The following is a 21115-nucleotide window of genomic DNA, read 5'->3' on the forward strand; positions in this document are numbered from 1 at the left end:
GCAGTTATTGCTTACGCGATTGGTTGAAATGTGACCATAGTTACAGCATACAGCACCATACGCCGGAAGCCATGGGTAGTGCGGGTAGCGGTACAGTACAGTATTACCCCGCTTTACACGGTTTCACTTTCCGTGATTTCTATTTCTCATTTACGCAGTACCTTGCCAGAACTGGACTTTCACTTTCAGCGGTGCATCTACTCCTATACCATCTACTCATACACGCGGTGAAGTATAATTTTTTTATTTTTTTTATTTAGCTCATAAAATTCATACAAATTACCCGGCCAGAATATAATTTACATTGCTGGAATTCTTACAATATGATGATCATTTTGAATATAAACATCATGGATTTTGCATTAGACATACAAATTTTAGTTCTAATGTAATAAATTGGTTTACACAAAGCAAATATTTTATCGTTTGTGCAAAATATAGGAAGTTTACATTCAAAATATTCCCTGACCTGCAAGGAATCTAGAAATGTCAATTATATTATCCTAACTTTAGTCTGGGTTACTATTTATTACTAAAAATGTAAATACAGTTTTACCCCGCTTAACGCGCTTTCACTTAACGCGTTTTCGCATATACGCGGTGCCTTGCCAAAGCTGAACTTTCACTTAACGCGGCATTTTTCATCATATACGCGGTGAGTGTCCGGCTCGAGAGCTATTTTTAGATTCGCACCACCCCCCACCCGCCACCCTGCCTGACTGCCTGTTTTAGCTCATAAAATTCATACAAATTACCCAGCCAGAATATAATTTACATTGCTGGAATTCTTATAATTTGGTGATCATTTTGAATATAAACAACATATATTTTGCATTAAACATACAATTTTTAGATAAAAATTGTTCTCTAGGTAATTATGTTATCTTTTGTCCAAAATATATGACATTTATATTCAAAATATTCCTGGTCTTACAAGGAATCCAGCAATGTCAATTATATTATCCTAACTTTAGTTTGAGGTATTATTTATTAAAATTTAGTGGTTATCCCACACATCTCCTTGGGACGGTTGGTGGGGGGTGGGGGGGAGGGAGGGACCGACCCGACCATCTGTTACCCGGTGAAGAATTATTTTTTTTTTATTAACTGAAGATATTTGTTTTAGCTCATAAAATTCATACAAATTACCCGGTCAGAATATAATTTACATTGCTGGAATTCTTATAATTTGGTGATCATTTTGAATATAAACAACATATATTTTGCATTAAACATACAATTTTTAGATAAAAATTGTTCTCTAGGTAATTATGTTATCTTTTGTCCAAAATATATGACATTTATATTCAAAATATTCCTGGTCTTACAAGGAATCCAGCAATGTCAATTATATTATCCTAACTTTAATCTGAGGTATTATTTAATACTAAATGTTAAAAACTCTTGAATGGAGGATTGGTGGGGGGTGGGGGGAGGGTTGGGACTGACCACACGGTTGGAAGAGGGGGGGAAGGCAAGGTGGGGTACTTTGATTGACAGATAGTGTCGAAGAATATTTTTTTTTTTTTATTAACTGAAGATATTTGTTTTAGCTCATAAAATTCATACAAATTATCCGACCAGAATATAATTTACATTGCTGGAATTCTTACAATTTGCTGATCATTTTGAATATAAACATCATTGATTTTGCATTAGACATACAAATTTTAGATGTAAAGTTTATTCTGAGTAAATATGTTATCTTTTGTGAAAAATATATGACATTTATATTCAAAATATTCCTGGTCTTACAAGGAATCCAGCAATGTCAATTATATTATCCTAACTTTAGTTTGAGGAATTATTTATTACTATACCTGGTTTTCCCCCAAAAATTTCTCAGAGGGAAGAGCCAGTGAGTGTAGTGTGAGAAGAGGGGGAGGGAGTTGAGTCCATTATTTGAATGGACATTAACTTGGCGACTGTATTTCTCTATTTCTCTTAAGTATTAATTGTGTGCATGTACCATCATAAAATTAAGATGTTATTTTTACTACAACATAGTTATTTGTCGTCAAAAAGTGGAGTTTGGGGGTCAGGCTGGGTTCTATTGGAATTAATCCCATATGTTCTGTTATTCACTTAACGGTTTTCACTTAACGCGGGACCCTCTGGGTTCAATTGACCGCGTTAAGTGGGGTACAACTGTATACTATTTTCTCCCAATCGCTTCTCTGGTTGGGAGGGGGGGGTTGGGGGTAGGAAGGGAGGGAGGGCGAAGGTGGGGTATTTTGATTGACAGATAGTGTCCTTGAAGAATATTTCTTTGTTTATTTACTGAAGATATTTGTTTTAGCTCATAAAATTCATACAAATTACCCGGCCAGAATATAATTTACATTGCTGGAATTCTTACAATATGATGATCATTTTGAATATAAACATCATGGATTTTGCATTAGACATACAAATTTTAGTTCTAATGTAATAATTTGGTTTACACAAAGCAAATATTTTATCTTTTGTGCAAAATATATGAAGTTTACATTCAAAATATTCCCTGACCTGCAAGGAATCCAGAAATGTCAATTATATTATCCTAACTTTAGTCTGAGGTATTATTTATTACTAAATGTTAAAATCTAGTGGTTTCACCCAAACATTTCTCAGAGAGGTAGGAGCTAGTGAGCTGGGAAGAGGGGGGGGGATTTGAGTCCATTATTTGAATGGACATTAACCTGGCGACTGTATTTCTCTTAAATATTAATTGTGTGAGCATACCATCACAAAATTTAGATGTTATTTTTGCTACAACATAGGTATTGTGTCGGAAAAAGTGGAGTTTGGGGGTCGGGCCAGTTTCTATTGGAATTAATCCCATATGTTCTGTTGTTCACTTTACGAGGTTTTCACTTTCCATGGTACCCTGTGGGTTCAATTGACCGCGTACATTGGGGTACTACTGTATAGCATTAATTTAATAATCTTTTGCGTATTTAGGTTAATTTAACAAAAAAGGGGCTCTGGGTTACTTGAATTACCGAAAAATCCAGTTCTTGAGAGATGGCGAGTGCTGGCAACAATTTTAGAGAAAGTAGGAATGATCAGCTGATACTGGTCTGTACTGTAATTTAAAGACCACAATACCTCATCTGGGGTAGAGTGTTTGATTTTTTGGGAAAATTAATAATTTTTCGACTAGGTTTTATTTACCCGGCACCAAAGGAACCTGAATAAGATGGGAATTATGGTGAAATTGCATACCTGTACTGTCATTATAAAGGGAGCGTGGGGTGGTGAGTTGTCCTCCCTCTTCTGCCACCTCCTGTCCCCGGCTGCACACTGACTGTAGTTTTGTAGTTTTGTACAGTATCTTAATTAAATTCATTTCTATTCCTATAATTCATTCATCTTAACACTCATGTGCTCAGACAATCATAAGTGGCATTTTGATTTTATGTAGATGAAACTTTTGCCTCGCAATCAGACGTCAGTATGGCGGTTTTTTTACTCCAAAGGTTTCTGGTCGGATTACTTAAAATTTTAATGCCACTTTTGTCATGCCACTCTCCTATATGGAACCAAGTCTTAAGTGGAGGCAACAACCCGTCTAGGTGCAGTAGGTCAAGTGTTATTGTGCCACAGTTGCCAGTGTGCATCTGGCTCCCAAAGCGGTGGGGGACCCAGGCGAGATTTAAAAAAGGTCACTGTGGTTTTATCACCCCTATCTCAATACAGGTAGTTCTGCTATAATGCGATAATTGTGTTCTTGTAAAATATCGTGTTATAGAAAATCGCGTAATAGAAATAACAGGGCTTATGGAGAAAATAGGGTTCGGTGCAGATTACTCGAAATCGAAAAAATTTAGTAGTTAGCCTAACACAAAGGATAGCACAGTCTAAATAAATGTTACATTCATATCTAATAATGAAATCATACAGTAAATGTAACACTTTACCTTGAAAAAATATGAATGTAACTTGATGGGGGAGAAGGGTGATTTTGAGGTTGATAAAATCGAGCTTCTCTTCAAGTGTTATATCCTTTCTTTTATGATCATCACCGGGAATTCTATCACCAGAACGCTTCTTGGAGATATTCTTCTTTACCATATTCACAGTTAATACCACAAAATTGGAGAAATAGTAAGCAAAAATCGCGTTATAGCAAACAAGCGTTCGCGTTATACAAATATCGTTCCTAATTCATAAATCGCGTTAGAGCAAATTTGTGTTATCAAAACACGCGTTATAGCAGAACTCACTGTATGTTTATCACTTACAATCTGGATATTTATTCTAATGAAGTGATAAAGTGATGTGTAGTGAAATATTTGTAGTGAAATAGTGAAATGTTTTTTAATTTACGAGTGAAATGGCTACTCCCAAAACAGTTGCATAAAACCACACAAATGCATGTCGTAAATAGGCTTAGCTTGGAAAAATAAAAAGTGAAATGCAGTGCAGTTTTCCTAAGCTAACCTTTATTTTTCCTAACTTAACCTTTATTTTTCCTAACCTAACCTCTTCTATATTACTTGTTTGTTCATACCATCATAAAGTTAAGATAAAATTTTTACTACAACATAGTTGTGTGTCGTCAAAAAGTGGAGTTTGGGGGTCGGGCCAGTCTCTATTGGAATTAATCCCATATGTTCTGTTGTTCACTTAACGCGGTACCCTGTGGGTTCAATTGACCGCGTAAAGCGGGGTACAACTGTACAGTATTTCAAATAAATTCTTTGTTTAGTTCTGTACATATATGCGAATTCCCATATAGAGAATGCACGCGAGGGGCCTGTGCACAGTAAACTTGTGCCATAGCACTAACACTTTGTCATAAAAAGGTCCAGTAAGCCTGATTTATGCTGATGTAAGTTGTATTGGTACCAGAAATAGTACATTTTATGCATTATTTTGCCCTTTTTTTAACCTTGGCTTTGATGGTTCGGAATTTTCGCTAATCCGGAACCGGTCTGGTCCCAAGCTTCCCAGATTAGTGAGGTCCAACCTGTATTTGTCAAAGTGGCTTTTCTTTTTCTTTTCTTTTCTTTTGAGGGTTTCATGTAATTCCCAGCCTTTCATATATAGGAAGGCGTCATTTGAATGAATATTTGACAATATCTTAGCTACGAATAGCACTGGGGGGGGGTACCTTCTCAGTGATCTCTGGTAATTCTGCAGGGTCAAAAGTGTTCCTGTGATATGCTCATTAAATATATTTCAGGTGATCCCGAGAGTATTAATCTATTACGTAATATATTCCGATAATAATAATAAACTTTTTGGAACTGCTCAGTTATTTCAGATTCATTCCGAATTCAAATCATTTAATTCATTTTTTAAAAGCATACGAATTAAGTCGAAATCCAAATTATAATGATCTGAATTGACGAGGGTACAGTTTATCTGGGATATTTAAAGTAGCAGTGGTAAAATTACACAGTGGTAGGCTAGTCCCTCCCATCTGCTTGGCATCAAGTGTGGCAGGCTTACAATGTTCCACTGTATTATACAAATATATAATTATATAGTTTTAAGGATTATTTTATTGTATATTTCAATCTTGGTAAAATATTAAATTCCTGAAAATAGATTTATGAAAACTCATGAAGTATCATATTCTCTTTCATTAGGTAATTAAATCAGAGCGTCCAGATGGTGTTCTCCTCACATTTGGAGGACAAACTGCCCTCAACTGTGGCGTGGAACTAGAGCGAGCTGGTGTGTGGGCCAAGTATGGAGTTCGAGTTCTTGGCACTCCAATCGCTTCCATTGTGCAGAGTGAAGACCGGAAGATGTTTGCAGAGGTGGTTGCCTCTGTTGGTGAGAGAGTGGCTCCCTCAGCTGCTGTATATTCTGTAGGGGAGGTATGAAAGTTTATAGTTGTTACAACATTTGTTAAGAGTGTTATGCCATAACTTAGCAACTTAAGGTTAAGTTAAAGTTGAATATAATAATGAAGGCACATATGGCACAACAAAAGACAGATTGGCAACTCAGCACAGCTTAGTCCTGAATATTTATCACTTAAAATTTATTACTTCAATAAACAACAATGTTAAATACAAAAGTTACAAACACAAATAAGGACGAATTTGTGCATCATGGGTTCAATCACAGCCCTCTTACTTTATCACAACAGTTCAGGATTGAAGGTTTGGAATTATACACGACACAAAATATTTAATTAAAATTTAATAACAAAAGTTTACAATAATAAATGTGCATGTTAAATAATGGATGGATAAATTAGTTCAAGAGAATAAATAATATATATGATTATTTGACTGGAAATATTTAGCATAGGACAAACCATCGTAGGTAATGACTCCTTACCAAGTTAAACTGCACTTGGTTTTCCATCCTTAATAAACAATTAATATGTACACAGTATATAAACCAAAAACCACAATATGACACAATAATTGATTGCACTTTACACGCAGTAAATAATAATAGAGCAGCACTGAATATATAATACATAACTAAACCATATTAGAGAAGGTGTTCACCACCGACTGACTCAGATCCTGTCAGCACCAATGCCTTCACTCCCCAAAACACACATTGTGCACTGGTGAACTCCAAGCCTGAACAATAAATATAAAACAATTATTACATTAAGTTGTAAAATAGTTAAACATACATACATTTTAGGACATAATTTTAGGTTTTAAGTATCAGCTTTGCCCACAAATAATTATATCAAACAAATATTTTACATATACAGTATTACCCTGCTTTACGCGGTTTCACTTTACGCGATTTCTCATATACGAGGTGCCTCGCCAGAACCGAACTTTCACTTTCCGCGGTTCATCTACCCATATACGCGCAGAGTGTCCGGCTCGACGATATTTTTAGATTTGCCCCTCCCGCCTCCTCCCTCCTCCTCCCTCCTCCTCCCGCCTCCGCCTCTGCAAGCCGCGCGGTAAGGTTGCGCAGTGCATGTCTCTGTTGCGTTATCACTGACATCATATGACGTATCGGACTGTGATTGGCCATTCATCCCTACCCCCCTCTGCTGCTAGCTGTAATTGGTTTAAAGTAATATGACGTGTCCACCCGAGGAGGGAGGGAGGAAAGACGACGCTTGACCTAGCCGCGGCAGTTTCATCCCTCCAGGCCACACCGTGTATACGTGCATCCATTGTTCTGTGAAATGGCTTCCGCCGGACCACCGACACCAGAGAGAAACCTTTCCTTACCTGGACCCAGCCGCCCTAAGCCAAAGAAGATACGCCGTTCCCTAAGCTACGAAGTGAAATACCAGATCATTCAAGATTTGGAGAAAGGAACACGTCAAGCTGATTTCGCACTCCAGCATGGAGTGAATGAATCTACGATTCGTACTATTAAGAATGATGCAGCCAAGATCAAAGAGCACATGACAATCACAAAGTCTGCAGGTGCTTCAATGATCAAGTATTCCCAGAACAAGGTGCTGCTAAAGGTGGAAAATTTGCTGGTGAGTTACTTCATTCGTCAGGCGCGACGCAACATGGCGGTGGACACGCGATCCGTTCAAGAGTACGCACGTGAACTGTACGCAGCAGTGTCACGTAAGATGGGAATTGCAGAGCCCAAACCCTTCAATGCTTCCTCTGGTTGGTTGCATAGGTTTAAGAAGAGGAACAATATCACCAACATCAACATTGGTGGTGAAGAAGCGAGTGCTGACCGTGTGGCGGCTAGAGATTTTCTTCCGTTCTTACGTGAGGTTATGGAGGAAGGGCAGTTCACTGACGACCAGGTGTTCAACATGGACGAATCCGGCCTTTTTTGGAAAAAGCTGCCTTCGTTGTCAGTCGGGGTCGGAAGTTGCAGAAGGAGCGCATCACCGCCCTCTTTACCACCAATGCCTCCGGTACCTGTAAACCAAAGTTATCGGTGATTCACACAGCCCGCAAGCCGCACGCCTACAAGAATATGGACATGAACAAGCTTAATGTCCACTGGCTAACCGCACGTAAGGCGTGGATGTTCTCTGCTCTGTCCCTCTCCTGGTTTGACGACTGTTTCGTTCCAGACGTGAAGAAATTCTGTGAGCAACAGAATGTTCCATTCAACATTTTGTTGCTCCTTGACAACGCACCAGGACACTTGCCCCTACTTACGGATCGTCACCCCAACGTAAAAGTGGTCTTCCTTCCTCCCAACACTACGTCATTAATCCAGCCCATGGACCAGGAGTTAATCTGCAATGTTAAAGCTGCATACTCGGGAAAGAAATTCAAGCTCCTAAACGACTCTACCAACACCAAGGATGAGTTGCGTAAGCTGGGTGACACCGACATCGAGAGTAAAAGCGACGAGGACAAGGAACAAGAGGTGGTGACTCAAGAAGTTCTCGTCAAACAGTTTTGGAAGAAATTTAACGTCAAACAAGCTGTAGATTTCTTGGTGGAGGAATGGGATTAGCTGTCTATTGCTACAATTCGTCATCACGCATGGAGGCATGTGTTGCATGGCATACCAGGTGAGAGGCGGAGTCAACCTGTGACTGGTGAGGTTCAGTCTGTGACAGTGGCATTGGACCTTGCAAGAGAAGCTGCGCACAGTATTGCAGCTGAAGGCTTCTCCGAGACCACCAACGAAGACATCCTGGAGGTGATCAGAGATCCTGAAATGACTGCCGACGAGATGTTGGAAGATGATCACGTCAGTGAAGAGAAAGATGGTGCGTCAATCTCCGAAGAACACAAGTTAACGCATAATCATATTAGGGTGCCATCGAGTGTGCAGAAAAATTGAAGCTCTTCCTTTCCAACGACAATGACGATGACCGCTATGAAGTCTTCCATACTCGGCTGGTGCAGGCTATGGAGCCGTACATCAAGGTGTATCAAGACAACATCAACACTAGCCGTCAAAAAAGCATTACCAAGTTCTTCGCCCGCAACCCACCACAGCCAGCCAGAGCCAGTGATAGTGACAGTGACAGTGAAGGTGACTATGAGGGAGTTGTCAGGGAAGCCCTGACAACTGTAACTGATAGTGATGGTGATGCACCTAGAAATGGTGATTCACCTGAGGGCCAGTAATCTGCCCTCTGCCTCGGAACCAGCCTCCATCCCCGTATGGCGACCCATCTCTTCTACTAACGTAAGTGTTACACCTAACTTTTAGTTTTCCTAACCTAACCTTTATTTTTCCTAACTTAACCTTTATTTTTCCTAACCTAACCTCTTCTATAATACTTGTTTGTGCATACCATCATAAAGTTAAGATAAAATTTTTACTACAACATAGTTGTGTGTCGTCAAAAAGTGGAGTTTGGGGGTCGGGCCAGTCTCTATTGGAATTAATCCCATATGTTCTGTTGTTCCATTTACGCGGATTTCACTTTCCGCGGTACCCTGTGGGTTCAATTGACCGCGTAAATCGGGGTACTACTGTACTCCACCTTGACACGTAGTCATCCTGTCACCAACGCCACCACCACACGGAAGGGGAGGCTAAAGAGCATTTTCCAAACTAGTGTAGGGAAATGCTTGTTAAATACACAAGTCAAATATACAATTAAATGCAATAAAATAATAATTGGAAAATTTGTGGGTCAGCGTTCCAGACCCGGAAATGAAAATCTGATAAAATGTGCTATTTTCACACTTATTTATGAAGTTCATAAGCTGAAATAGCAATACTTGCTGATACGACGGTGCTAGCTCAGACATGCACCGATCTCCAAGAAAATTTGCAGGGGTGTTTCCTAGATAAATACTCAACACTAAAACTTTGAACAGCATTTTAGGACCATTTTTTTATTTTTGGAGGGCAACGGTCACACCCTAATATATATATATATATATATATATATATATATATATATATATATATATATATATATATATATATATATATATATATATATATATATATATATATATATATATATATATATATATATATATACCGTGGAAAAAAAGTAAAATATCATGGTAAGGCAATAAAAAATGAAAATAACGCTCACCCACCCCTCTTAGTACAGTGGGGTATGCTATAACGAACGTAATTGGTTCCAGAACCTCGTTCGTTATAGCATTCGTTCGTTATAGGATTAATCCGTTCCAGGCCCCCAAATACAACCGCTTAACACTGAAAAAATTCTGTGGAAAATGTAAAAAATACGGTACTTTATCTTACCTTAGTGTTATTCAGCATGCAGGTACCCCTAAACACTGGCACATCACTATCACTTCCACTGGGAGTCTTGGCTTTAAGGTCCTCAAACAATTGTCTGGCCTTCTCACAAATTATAGCTTCACTAATGTTACCACCTGCCATTTCTTTCTCCTTTATCCACACTAAGAGTAAATTTTCCATCTCTTCAATCACATTACACTTTGCTTTGCTAAGTCTAAAGATTCCCTTAGCCACTTGCACAGTTTTTAACTCTTCTTTATTCTTCAAAATCGTACATATAGTCGATTTAGCCATCCCATATTCATCACTAAGTTTCGCAATGCTTCTTCCATTCTCACGTTTCTTTATAATTTCTTTCTTAGTTTCAAGGGTTATTAGCTTTCTCACTCGCCTTGGACGACTCATTCTTACAATTGTATACTTGTATAACAAAATAGTTATACAAATAACGCGAATTTCCACATCAAAAGACGAAATTTCAACAATAACAGTGGTGCACTGGCTACACAATGAGACAAAGATGGCGCCTGACGCTCTTGTTGTGGGTCGCGGTACAACAATATTCATGCGGCAGGCGAAATAGTCCCATATTCATCCGCGTTCGTTGTAGGAGTTGCGTTCGTTATAGCATTCTCAATTTTATAGGTAAACCGTTCGTTATAGGAATATTCGTAGTTGGATCCGTTCGTTATAGCATACCCCACTGTATATATATATATATATATATATATATATATATATATATATATATATATATATATATATATATATATATATATATATATATATATATATATATATATATATATATACATACATACATACAATCAACCCTCACTTTACGCGGTCCCACATTCCGCGTTTCCATGCTTACGTGGTGCCCTGCCAGAACCCAGGATGCTCACATTCCGCAGTGCATGTACCCTTTTACGCGGGTGAAGTATAATTTTTTTATTTAGCTCATAAAATTCATACAAATTATCCGGCCAGAATATAATTTACATTGCTGGAATTCTTACAATTTGATGATCATTTTGAATGTAAACATCATAGATTTTGCATTAGACATACAAATTTTAGATATAATGTTTACTCTGAGTAAATATGTTATCTTTTGTGCAAAATATATGACATTTATATTCAAAATATTCCTGGTCTTACAAGGAATCCAGCAATGTCAATTATATTATCCTAACTTTAGTGTGAGGTATTATTTATTACTAAAAAGGTAAATAGTCTGGTTTTCCCACACATTTATCTGGTAGGGAGGGTTGGGACCGACCGACCATCTGGCGCGATTGGAAGAGGGGCGGAGGCAAGATGGGGTACTTTGATTGACAGATAGTGTCTTAAGAATATTTTTTTTTTTATTAACTGAAGATATTTGTTTTAGCTCATAAAATTCATACAAATTACCCGGCCAGAATACAATTTACATTGCTGGAATTCTTACAATTTGATGATCATTTTGAATATAAACATCATAGATTTTGCATTAGACATACAAATTTTAGATATAATGTTTACTCTGAGTAAATATATTATCTTTTGTGCAAAATATATGACATTTATGTTCAAAATATTCCTGGTCTTACAAGGAATCCAGCAATGTTAATTATATTATCCTAAATTTAGTTTGAGGTATTATTTATTACTATACCTTAAAATCTAGTGGTTTTCCCCCCAAAATTTCTCAGAGAGAGAAGAGCCAGCGAGTGTAGTGTGAGAAGAGGGGGAGGGAGTCGAGTCCATTATTTGAAAGGACATTAACTTGGCGACTGTATTTCTCTATTTCTCTTAAGTATTAATTGTGTGCATGTACCATCATAAAATTAAGATGTTATTTTTACTAGAACATAGTTATGTGTCTTCAAAAAGTGGAGTTTGGGGGTCGGGCCGGTTTCTATTGGAATTAATCCCATATGTTATGTTATTCACTTTACGCGTTTCTCACTTTCCGCGGTACCCTGTGGGTTACATTAACCGTGTAAAGTGAGGGTTGACTGTTATCAGCATTATATATATATATATATATATATATATATATATATATATATATATATATATATATATATATATATATATATATTGTGACCTCCATTAATCTAACTCAATCCGGCTCCAGAAGGTCGCTCGTTAACCGAAAAGTTCGTTAACCGAAACCATTGTTTCATTGGGTTTTTGGGTAATTGGTTCCAGCTCACCGAAAATTTCCTAAATTCTACAAAAATGGTAGAAAAGTTCACTTACTTTGAGGTGTGTATGTAGAAGGCTCCTGGATGATGATGATGGGATTTAGAATGGGGGTGGAGGAGAAGGAAGAAGAGAAGGCATTGGGGTGGAAGAGAAGTCACCCCATGGCGCCATTTTACCCATAAAATTTTAGCTCTCTTGGTGTAATTCAAAATTATTTTCTTTAAATCAACACTGCACTGCATTATATATTGTCAATATGTAAAATATATTTCAAAATGACCAATAATTTGCTTGGAAACAGAAAAAAAGCGTTTAGTTGAAGAGAATCTCAAGCAAGATGTTACCTCCAGTGAAAACAGAGAGAGACTAACTCCTGTTTGCTGTGTTAAGAGGCTGGATGCCGCGCATTAAACTAGTCACTTTACCTTCAATTATGTTCAATACAGTATTACCCCGCCTAACGCGGTTTCACTTAACGCGTTTTATCATATACGCGGTGCCTCGCCAGAGCTGAACTTTCACTTAACACGGATTTTTTCATCATATACGCGGTGAGTGTCCGGCTCCAGACGCTATTTTTAGATTTGCCCCACCCGCCACCCTGCCTGACTGCCTGTTTTAGCTCATAAAATTCATACAAATTACCCGGCCAGAATATAATTTACATTGCTGGAATTCTTATAATTTGGTGATCATTTTGAATATAAACATCATATATTTTGCATTAGACATACAAATTTTAGATAAAATTTTTTCTCTGGGTAACTATGTTATCTTTTGTGCAAAATATATGACATTTATATTCAAAATATTCCTGGTCTTACAAGGAATCCAGCAATGTCAATTGTATTATCCTAACTTTAGTTTGAGGTATTATTTATTACAAAAAAGTTAAGTATTCTGGTTTTCCCACACATCTCCTTGGGACGGTTGGTGGGGGGTGGGGGGGAGGGAGGGACCGACCGACCATCTGTTACCCCGTGAAGAATATTTTTTTTTTTTTATTAACTGAAGATATTTGTTTTAGCTCATAAAATTCATACAAATTACCCGGTCAGAATATAATTTACATTGCTGGAATTCTTATAATTTGATGATCATTTTGAATATAAACATCATATATTTTGCATTAGACATAAAATTTTTAGATAAAATGTTTAATCTGAGTAAGAATGTTATCTTTTGTGCAAAATATATGACGTTTATATTCAAAATATTCCTGGTCTTACAAGGAATCCAGCAATGTCAATTATATTATCCTAACTTTAATCTGAGGTATTATTTAATACAAAATGTTAAAATCTAAATTTTTCACCCACTCTTCTCTTGAAGGGATGATTGGTGGGGGGTGGGGGGAGGGTTGGGAGTGACCGCGCGGTTGGAAGAGGGGGAAGGCAAGGTGGGGTACTTTGATTAACAGATAGTGTCCTGAAGATTATTTTTTTTTTATTAACTGAAGATATTTGTTTTAGCTCATAAAATTCATACAAATTACCCGGCCAGAATATAATTTACATTGCTGGAATTCTTATAATTTGGTGATCATTTTGAATATAAACATCATATATTTTGCATTAGACATACAAATTTTAGATAAAAAATTTTTCTAAGTAACTATGTTATCTTTTGTGCAAAATATATGACATTTATATTCAAAATATTCCTGGTCTTACAAGGAATCCAGCAATGTCAATTGTATTATCCTAACTTTAGTTTGAGGCATTATTTATTAAAATTTAGTGGTTTTCCCCCAAAAATTTCTCAGAGAGGGAAGAGCCGGCAGTGTAGTGTGAGAGGGGGAGGGAGTTGAGTCCATTATTTGAATGGACATTAACTTGGCGACTGTGTTTCTCTATTTCTCTTAAGTATTAATTGTGTGCATGTACCATCATAAAATTAAGATGTTATTTTTACTACAACATAGTTATGTGTCTTCAAAATGTGGAGTTTGGGGGTCGGGCCGGTTTCTATTGGAATTAATCCCATATGTTCTGTTGTTCACTTAACGCGGATTTCACTTAACACAGGACCCTCTGGGTTCTATTGACCGCGTTAAGTGGGGTACAACTGTAATTGTTAAAATGACTAAAAAATTTAATATTAAACTTTTAAAATTATTGAATAGTATAAACTTCTTGATATTTACTAAAATAGTAAGGAATTTAAGCCCTAGAACCGATTAATGTATTGGCGGACTGATACTAAAGCTGGTTGCCCGGTCAGTGCAAGCGAAAACACGTTGAGGTCGGTTCGTAAGAACTTCGTTAACCGAATTTTTTTCGTTAACCGAATTGAAGATCCTAATGGAAGGCAGTTCGTTAATCGAAATTACGTTAACCGAGGCGTTCGTTAAACATTATATATATATATATATATATATATATATATATATATATATATATATATATATATATATATATATATATATATATATATATATATATATATATATATATATATATATATATATATATATATATACACACACACAGTTGTACCCCACTTAACGCGGTCAATAGAACCCAAAGGGTCCCGTGTTAAGTGAAATCCGCGTTAAGTGAACAACAGAACATATGGGATTAATTCCAATAGAAACCAGCCCGACCCCCAAACTCCACTTTTTGAAGACACATAACTATGTTGTAATAAAAATAACATCTTAATTTTATGATGGTACATGCACACAATTAATACTTAAGAGAAATAGAGAAACACAGTCGCCAAGTTAATGTCCATTCAAATAATGGACTCAACTCCCTCCCCCTCTCACACTATACTGCCGGCTCTTCCCTCTCTGAGAAATTTTTGGGGGAAAACCACTAAATTTTAATAAATAATAACTCAAACTAAAGTTAGGATAATACAATTGACATTGCTGGATTCCTTGTAAGACCAGGAATATTTTGAATATAAATGTCATATATTTTACACAAAAGATAACATAGTTACCCAGAGAAAAATTTTTATCTAAAATTTGTATGTCTAATGCAAAATATATGATGTTTATATTCAAAATGATCACCAAATTATAAGAATTCCAGCAATGTAAATTATATTCTGACCTGGAATTTTGTATGAATTTTATGAGCTAAAACAAATATCTTCAGTTAATAAAAAAAAAAATAATCTTCACTACACTATCTGTTAATCAAAGTACCCCACCTTGCCTCCCCCCTCTTCCAACCGCGCGGTCAGTCCCAACCCTCCCCCCCACCCCCCACCAATCCTCCCTTCAAGAGATGTGGGGTGAAAAAAATAAATTTTAACATTTTGTATTAAATAATACTTCAGATTAAAGTTAGGATAATATAATTGACATTGCTGGATTCCTTGTAAGACCAGGAATATTTTGAATATAAATGTCATATATTTTGCACAAAAGATAACATATTTACTCAGAAAACATTTTATCTAAAATTTGTATGTCTAACGCAAAATATATGATGTTTATATTCAAAATGATCATCAAATTATAAGAATTCCAGCAATGTAAATTATATTCTGACCGGGTAATTTGTATGAATTTTATGAGCTAAAACAAATATCTTCAGTTAATAAAAAAAAAAAAATATTCTTCACAGGGTAACAGATGGTCGGTCGGTCCCTCCCTCCTCCCCCACCCCCCACCAACCGTCCCAAGGAGATGTGTGGGAAAACCACTAAATTTTAATAAATAATACCTCAAACTAAAGTTAGGATAATATAATTGACATTGCTGGATTCCTTGTAAGACCAGGAATATTTTGAATGTAAATGTCATATATTTTGCACAAAAGATAACATAGTTACTCAGAGAAAAAAATTTTTCTAAAATTTGTATGTCTAATGCAAAATATATGATGTTTATATTCAAAATGATCACCAAATTATAAGAATTCCAGCAATGTAAATTATATTCTTGCCGGGTAATTTGTATGAATTTTATGAGCTAAAACAGGCAGTCAGGCAGGGTGGCGGGTGGGGCAAATCTAAAAATAGCGTCTCGAGCCGGACACTCACCGCGTATATGTGGAAAAAATCCGTGTTAAGTGAAAGTTCAGCTCTGGCGAGGCACCGCGTATATGATAAAACGCGTTAAGTGAAACCGCGTTAGGCGGGGTAATACTGTATATATATATACAGTCAACCCTCGTTAATTCGGACTAATAGGGGGGAAGGGTGTCCGTTTTAGCCGATTGTCCGAATTAACCGATTTAGGGGTTAATATTGCATTATATTTCAAAGTCATTGTTTTTCTTCACAATTTTATCCCACTTTCCACTGTAATACGTACGTAATTTCAGCAAAAATATTACATTTCCGTGAATGTATTATATCAAGCACAGTATGAATAGAATACCATTGTAATATAACAGTATTTTAACCGAAAACTACTAAAAAAACGAATAACATCTCAAGAACATCGGAAGCTTAGGTAAAGTCTTTTGTTTTCGTCATGTATTTTATCCTATTTTACATTGAAATACATCACGTTTCAGCAAAACTACTATTTATTTCCAAGAATATATTCATTCAGGCGCAGTTTAGGTAAAATATACGTGTGATGTAACAGTTTTTTAACTGAAAACGATTTGAAAAACACGTACCCTCTAGCCCTGTTCAAGGAGAGGACTGGGAGAAGCTGTTTGGTGCTGCAGACGATGAATTTTAATGAAAATACTCAGAAATATGGTATCGTAGTATTTATTCAAGTCAATTAGGATAGGATATTAATGTAATACAACAGTTTTTTAACTGAAAACCAATCGAAAAGCGATTACGGTAACATCTTTTGAACGAAAGAAAGCGAAAGTCATTGTTTTCGTCACGATTTTATCCCACTTTCCACTAATACCTACGTCATTTCAGCAAAAATATTACCTTTCCGTGAATGTAGTATATCAAGCAAAGTATGAATATAATATCATTGTAATATAACAGTATTTTAACCGAAAACTATTAAAAAAACGAGTAACTTCTCTTGAACATCGGAAGGTTAGGTAAAGTCTTTTGTTTTAGTCATGTATTTTATCCTATTTTACATTAAAATACATCACGTTTCAGCAAAACTACTATTTATTTCCGAGAATATATTCATTCAGGCACAGTTAAGGTAAAATATACATGTGATGTAACAGTTTTTTAACTGAAAACGATTCGAAAATCACGTGTACCGTGTAGCTAATACTCAACAGCTGGTGGTGCGTCATGTGTCGTTGTAAACAATAGGAGGTTGAAGTAGATTATCGGGTATTGTGAAATATCAAAAAGGTTTTTATTACCGGTATTTTTTGTAGATCAATGAGAACTGTGATACCGTATATGATATGATAACTTAGCCTGTGCTAAGAACTTCAACATAGATTACTGAAAACACGTTGTAAGGTAATTTAGCCTATTGTAAGTTGGTGAGCTTCATTTGCTGAAGGAACTGCACAACTTTTCATTACTAATTGGTACAAATTTTACGTTTCCATTGTTTACTGGCAGTAAATGGTAAATATTTTTCATGTCTGAAGCTAAAAGTTGCATCCCCCCCCCCACACTAGTGGTGATATTACATTTGACCAAAAAGATGCTGGTGTTTTATCCCAGCAGTGGGTGGACCAGCATTTTAGCTTAATGTCCGCGTAGGTAATATTCCTACAAATCTTAAAAAAAAAAAAAAAAAAGTTCGTTCAGATTTTGTCCGAATTATCCGAAATCCGGATTAAAGGGGTCCGAATTAACGAGGGTCGACTGTATGCTGATAACCACAAGGAAAGAAGAAAACACAAAGTTCCCAAGCGCTTTCGTGTAATTCACATCTTCAGGGGTGAGTATAGACTAGAGAGAGAAATACAAATCAAGGTGTACATATACAGAGAAGGGTGAGACCAGGTCCACAATGGTCAGGTATTAGGTAATGACCCTACTAATCTTTAAATAGCACACAATGGTTGGTGGTCAGGTCATATGGTCAGGTGACCCGGCCTTCTCACCAATTCACAAATCTTCTTAATTACAAAATTGTCCAGCTTGTACATGCCGTTACTCAAATTCATGTTGAATGCTTCGGTATGTTTAATAAGACTAGATTCTATGATGTTCCTACTATCAATTGAATTACATGGTAATATTGAGGAGGCATTATCCCAGTCAATGCAATGCTTGTTATCCCTCAAATGAACAAACAGAGCATTGGATTCCTGGCCTGTCCTAACACTGTATTTGTACAGTATTACCCCGCTTAACGCGCTTTCACTTAACGCGTTTTCGCATATACGCGGTGCCTTGCCAAAGCTGAACTTTCACTTAACGCGGCATTTTTCATCATATACGCGGTGAGTGTCCGGTGAGTGTCCGGCTCGAGAGCTATTTTTAGATTCGCACCACCCCCCACCCGCCACCCTGCCTGACTGCCTGTTTTAGCTCATAAAATTCATACAAATTACCCAGCCAGAATATAATTTACATTGCTGGAATTCTTATAATTTGGTGATCATTTTGAATATAAACAACATATATTTTGCATTAAACATACAATTTTTAGATAAAAATTGTTCTCTAGGTAATTATGTTATCTTTTGTCCAAAATATATGACATTTATATTCAAAATATTCCTGGTCTTACAAGGAATCCAGCAATGTCAATTATATTATCCTAACTTTAGTTTGAGGTATTATTTATTAAAATTTAGTGGTTATCCCACACATCTCCTTGGGACGGTTGGTGGGGGGTGGGGGGGAGGGAGGGACCGACCGACCGACCATCTGTTACCCCGTGAAGAATTATTTTTTTTTTTATTAACTGAAGATATTTGTTTTAGCTCATAAAATTCATACAAATTACCCGGTCAGAATATAATTTACATTGCTGGAATTCTTATAATTTGGTGATCATTTTGAATATAAACAACATATATTTTGCATTAAACATACAATTTTTAGATAAAAATTGTTCTCTAGGTAATTATGTTATCTTTTGTCCAAAATATATGACATTTATATTCAAAATATTCCTGGTCTTACAAGGAATCCAGCAATGTCAATTATATTATCCTAACTTTAATCTGAGGTATTATTTAATACTAAATGTTAAAAACTCTTGAATGGAGGATTGGTGGGGGGTGGGGGGAGGGTTGGGACTGACCACGCGGTTGGAAGAGGGGGGGAAGGCAAGGTGGGGTACTTTGATTGACAGATAGTGTCGAAGAATATTTTTTTTTTTTTATTAACTGAAGATATTTGTTTTAGCTCATAAAATTCATACAAATTATCCGGCCAGAATATAATTTACATTGCTGGAATTCTTACAATTTGCTGATCATTTTGAATATAAACATCATAGATTTTGCATTAGACATACAAATTTTAGATGTAAAGTTTATTCTGAGTAAATATGTTATCTTTTGTGAAAAATATATGACATTTATATTCAAAATATTCCTGGTCTTACAAGGAATCCAGCAATGTCAATTATATTATCCTAACTTTAGTTTGAGGAATTATTTATTACTATACCTGGTTTTCCCCCAAAAATTTCTCAGAGGGAAGAGCCAGTGAGTGTAGTGTGAGAAGAGGGGGAGGGAGTTGAGTCCATTATTTGAATGGACATTAACTTGGCGACTGTATTTCTCTATTTCTCTTAAGTATTAATTGTGTGCATGTACCATCATAAAATTAAGATGTTATTTTTACTACAACATAGTTATTTGTCGTCAAAAAGTGGAGTTTGGGGGTCGGGCTGGGTTCTATTGGAATTAATCTCATATGTTCTGTTGTTCACTTAACGCGGTTTTCACTTAACGCGGGACCCTCTGGGTTCAATTGACCGCGTTAAGTGGGGTACAACTGTATTGTTTAATTCTAGTTGCAAGATCTTTACCTGTCTGGCCTAAGTAAAACATATTACATTCCTTGCAAGGAACTTTATAAATGCAACCAATTGTGTTGTTGGGGGAGTTCTTGATTAACATTTGTTTAACAGTGCATGAGTTTTTAAATGCCACATTGACGTTCCAGGTTTTTAGTTGTGAAGGAATGTGAGAAATTTTTGTGAAATGGTAATATTAAGATATTCTTATGGTCATGGGTGGGCTTGGGATCAGTTCTATAAAAAGATTTCTTAGTAATGTTCAGGCATTTGTCTATGAAAGATCTAGGGTATTTAAGGTTTGAACCAATATTATAGATATATTTATATTCCTCATCAATGAATTCCGGGCTGCAAATTCTCAAAGCATGTAAAACTTTGTTGAAAATACTGACTGTTTGACTATTATGGTGGGCAGAATAATAATGAATGTATGTTACCTATTCTGTGTATCAGACAGTCTAGGAATGGCAATTTACAGTCATGCTCTAATTCTACAGTGAATTTGATCGAGAGGGCTAAACTACAGTGATTTACTTGTGTATATATATATATATATATATATATATATATATATATATATATATATATATATATATATATATATATTTATATATATATATATATATATATATATATATTATATATATATATATATTATAAATATATATATATAGTATAGTATATAGGCAGTATATATATATATATATATATATATATATATATATATATATATATATATATATATATATATATATATATATATATATACAGTGACCCCTCGGTTAACGAACTCAATCCGTTCCAGTAGGTCGTTCGTTAACCGAAAAGTTCGTTAACCGAAACCATTGTTTCAATGGGTTTTTGGGTAATTGGTTCCAGCTCACCGAAAATTTCCAAAATTCAACAAAAATGGTAGAAAACTTCACTTACTTTGAGGTGTGTATGTAGAAGGCTCCTGGATGATGATGATGGGAATTAGAATGGGGGTGG

General features: G+C 36.0%; 1 protein-coding gene across 1 annotated transcript in view; it reads left to right on the plus strand.

Annotated features, from left to right (window-relative positions):
• Positions 1 to 21115, plus strand: part of LOC121859232 (CAD protein-like) — a gene marked incomplete at its 5' end in the record, with an annotated part of 317185 nt that overhangs the window by 82764 nt on the left and 213306 nt on the right. Inside the window, 1 exon segment of the mRNA XM_042355968.1 lies at positions 5580 to 5813. Within this exon segment, the coding sequence (XP_042211902.1) occupies positions 5580 to 5813 (234 nt within the window).

The sequence above is a fragment of the Homarus americanus genome, unplaced genomic scaffold (genome assembly GCF_018991925.1).
Source record: "Homarus americanus isolate GMGI-L3 unplaced genomic scaffold, GMGI_Hamer_2.0 scaffold36188, whole genome shotgun sequence".
NCBI lineage: Eukaryota > Metazoa > Arthropoda > Malacostraca > Decapoda > Nephropidae > Homarus > Homarus americanus.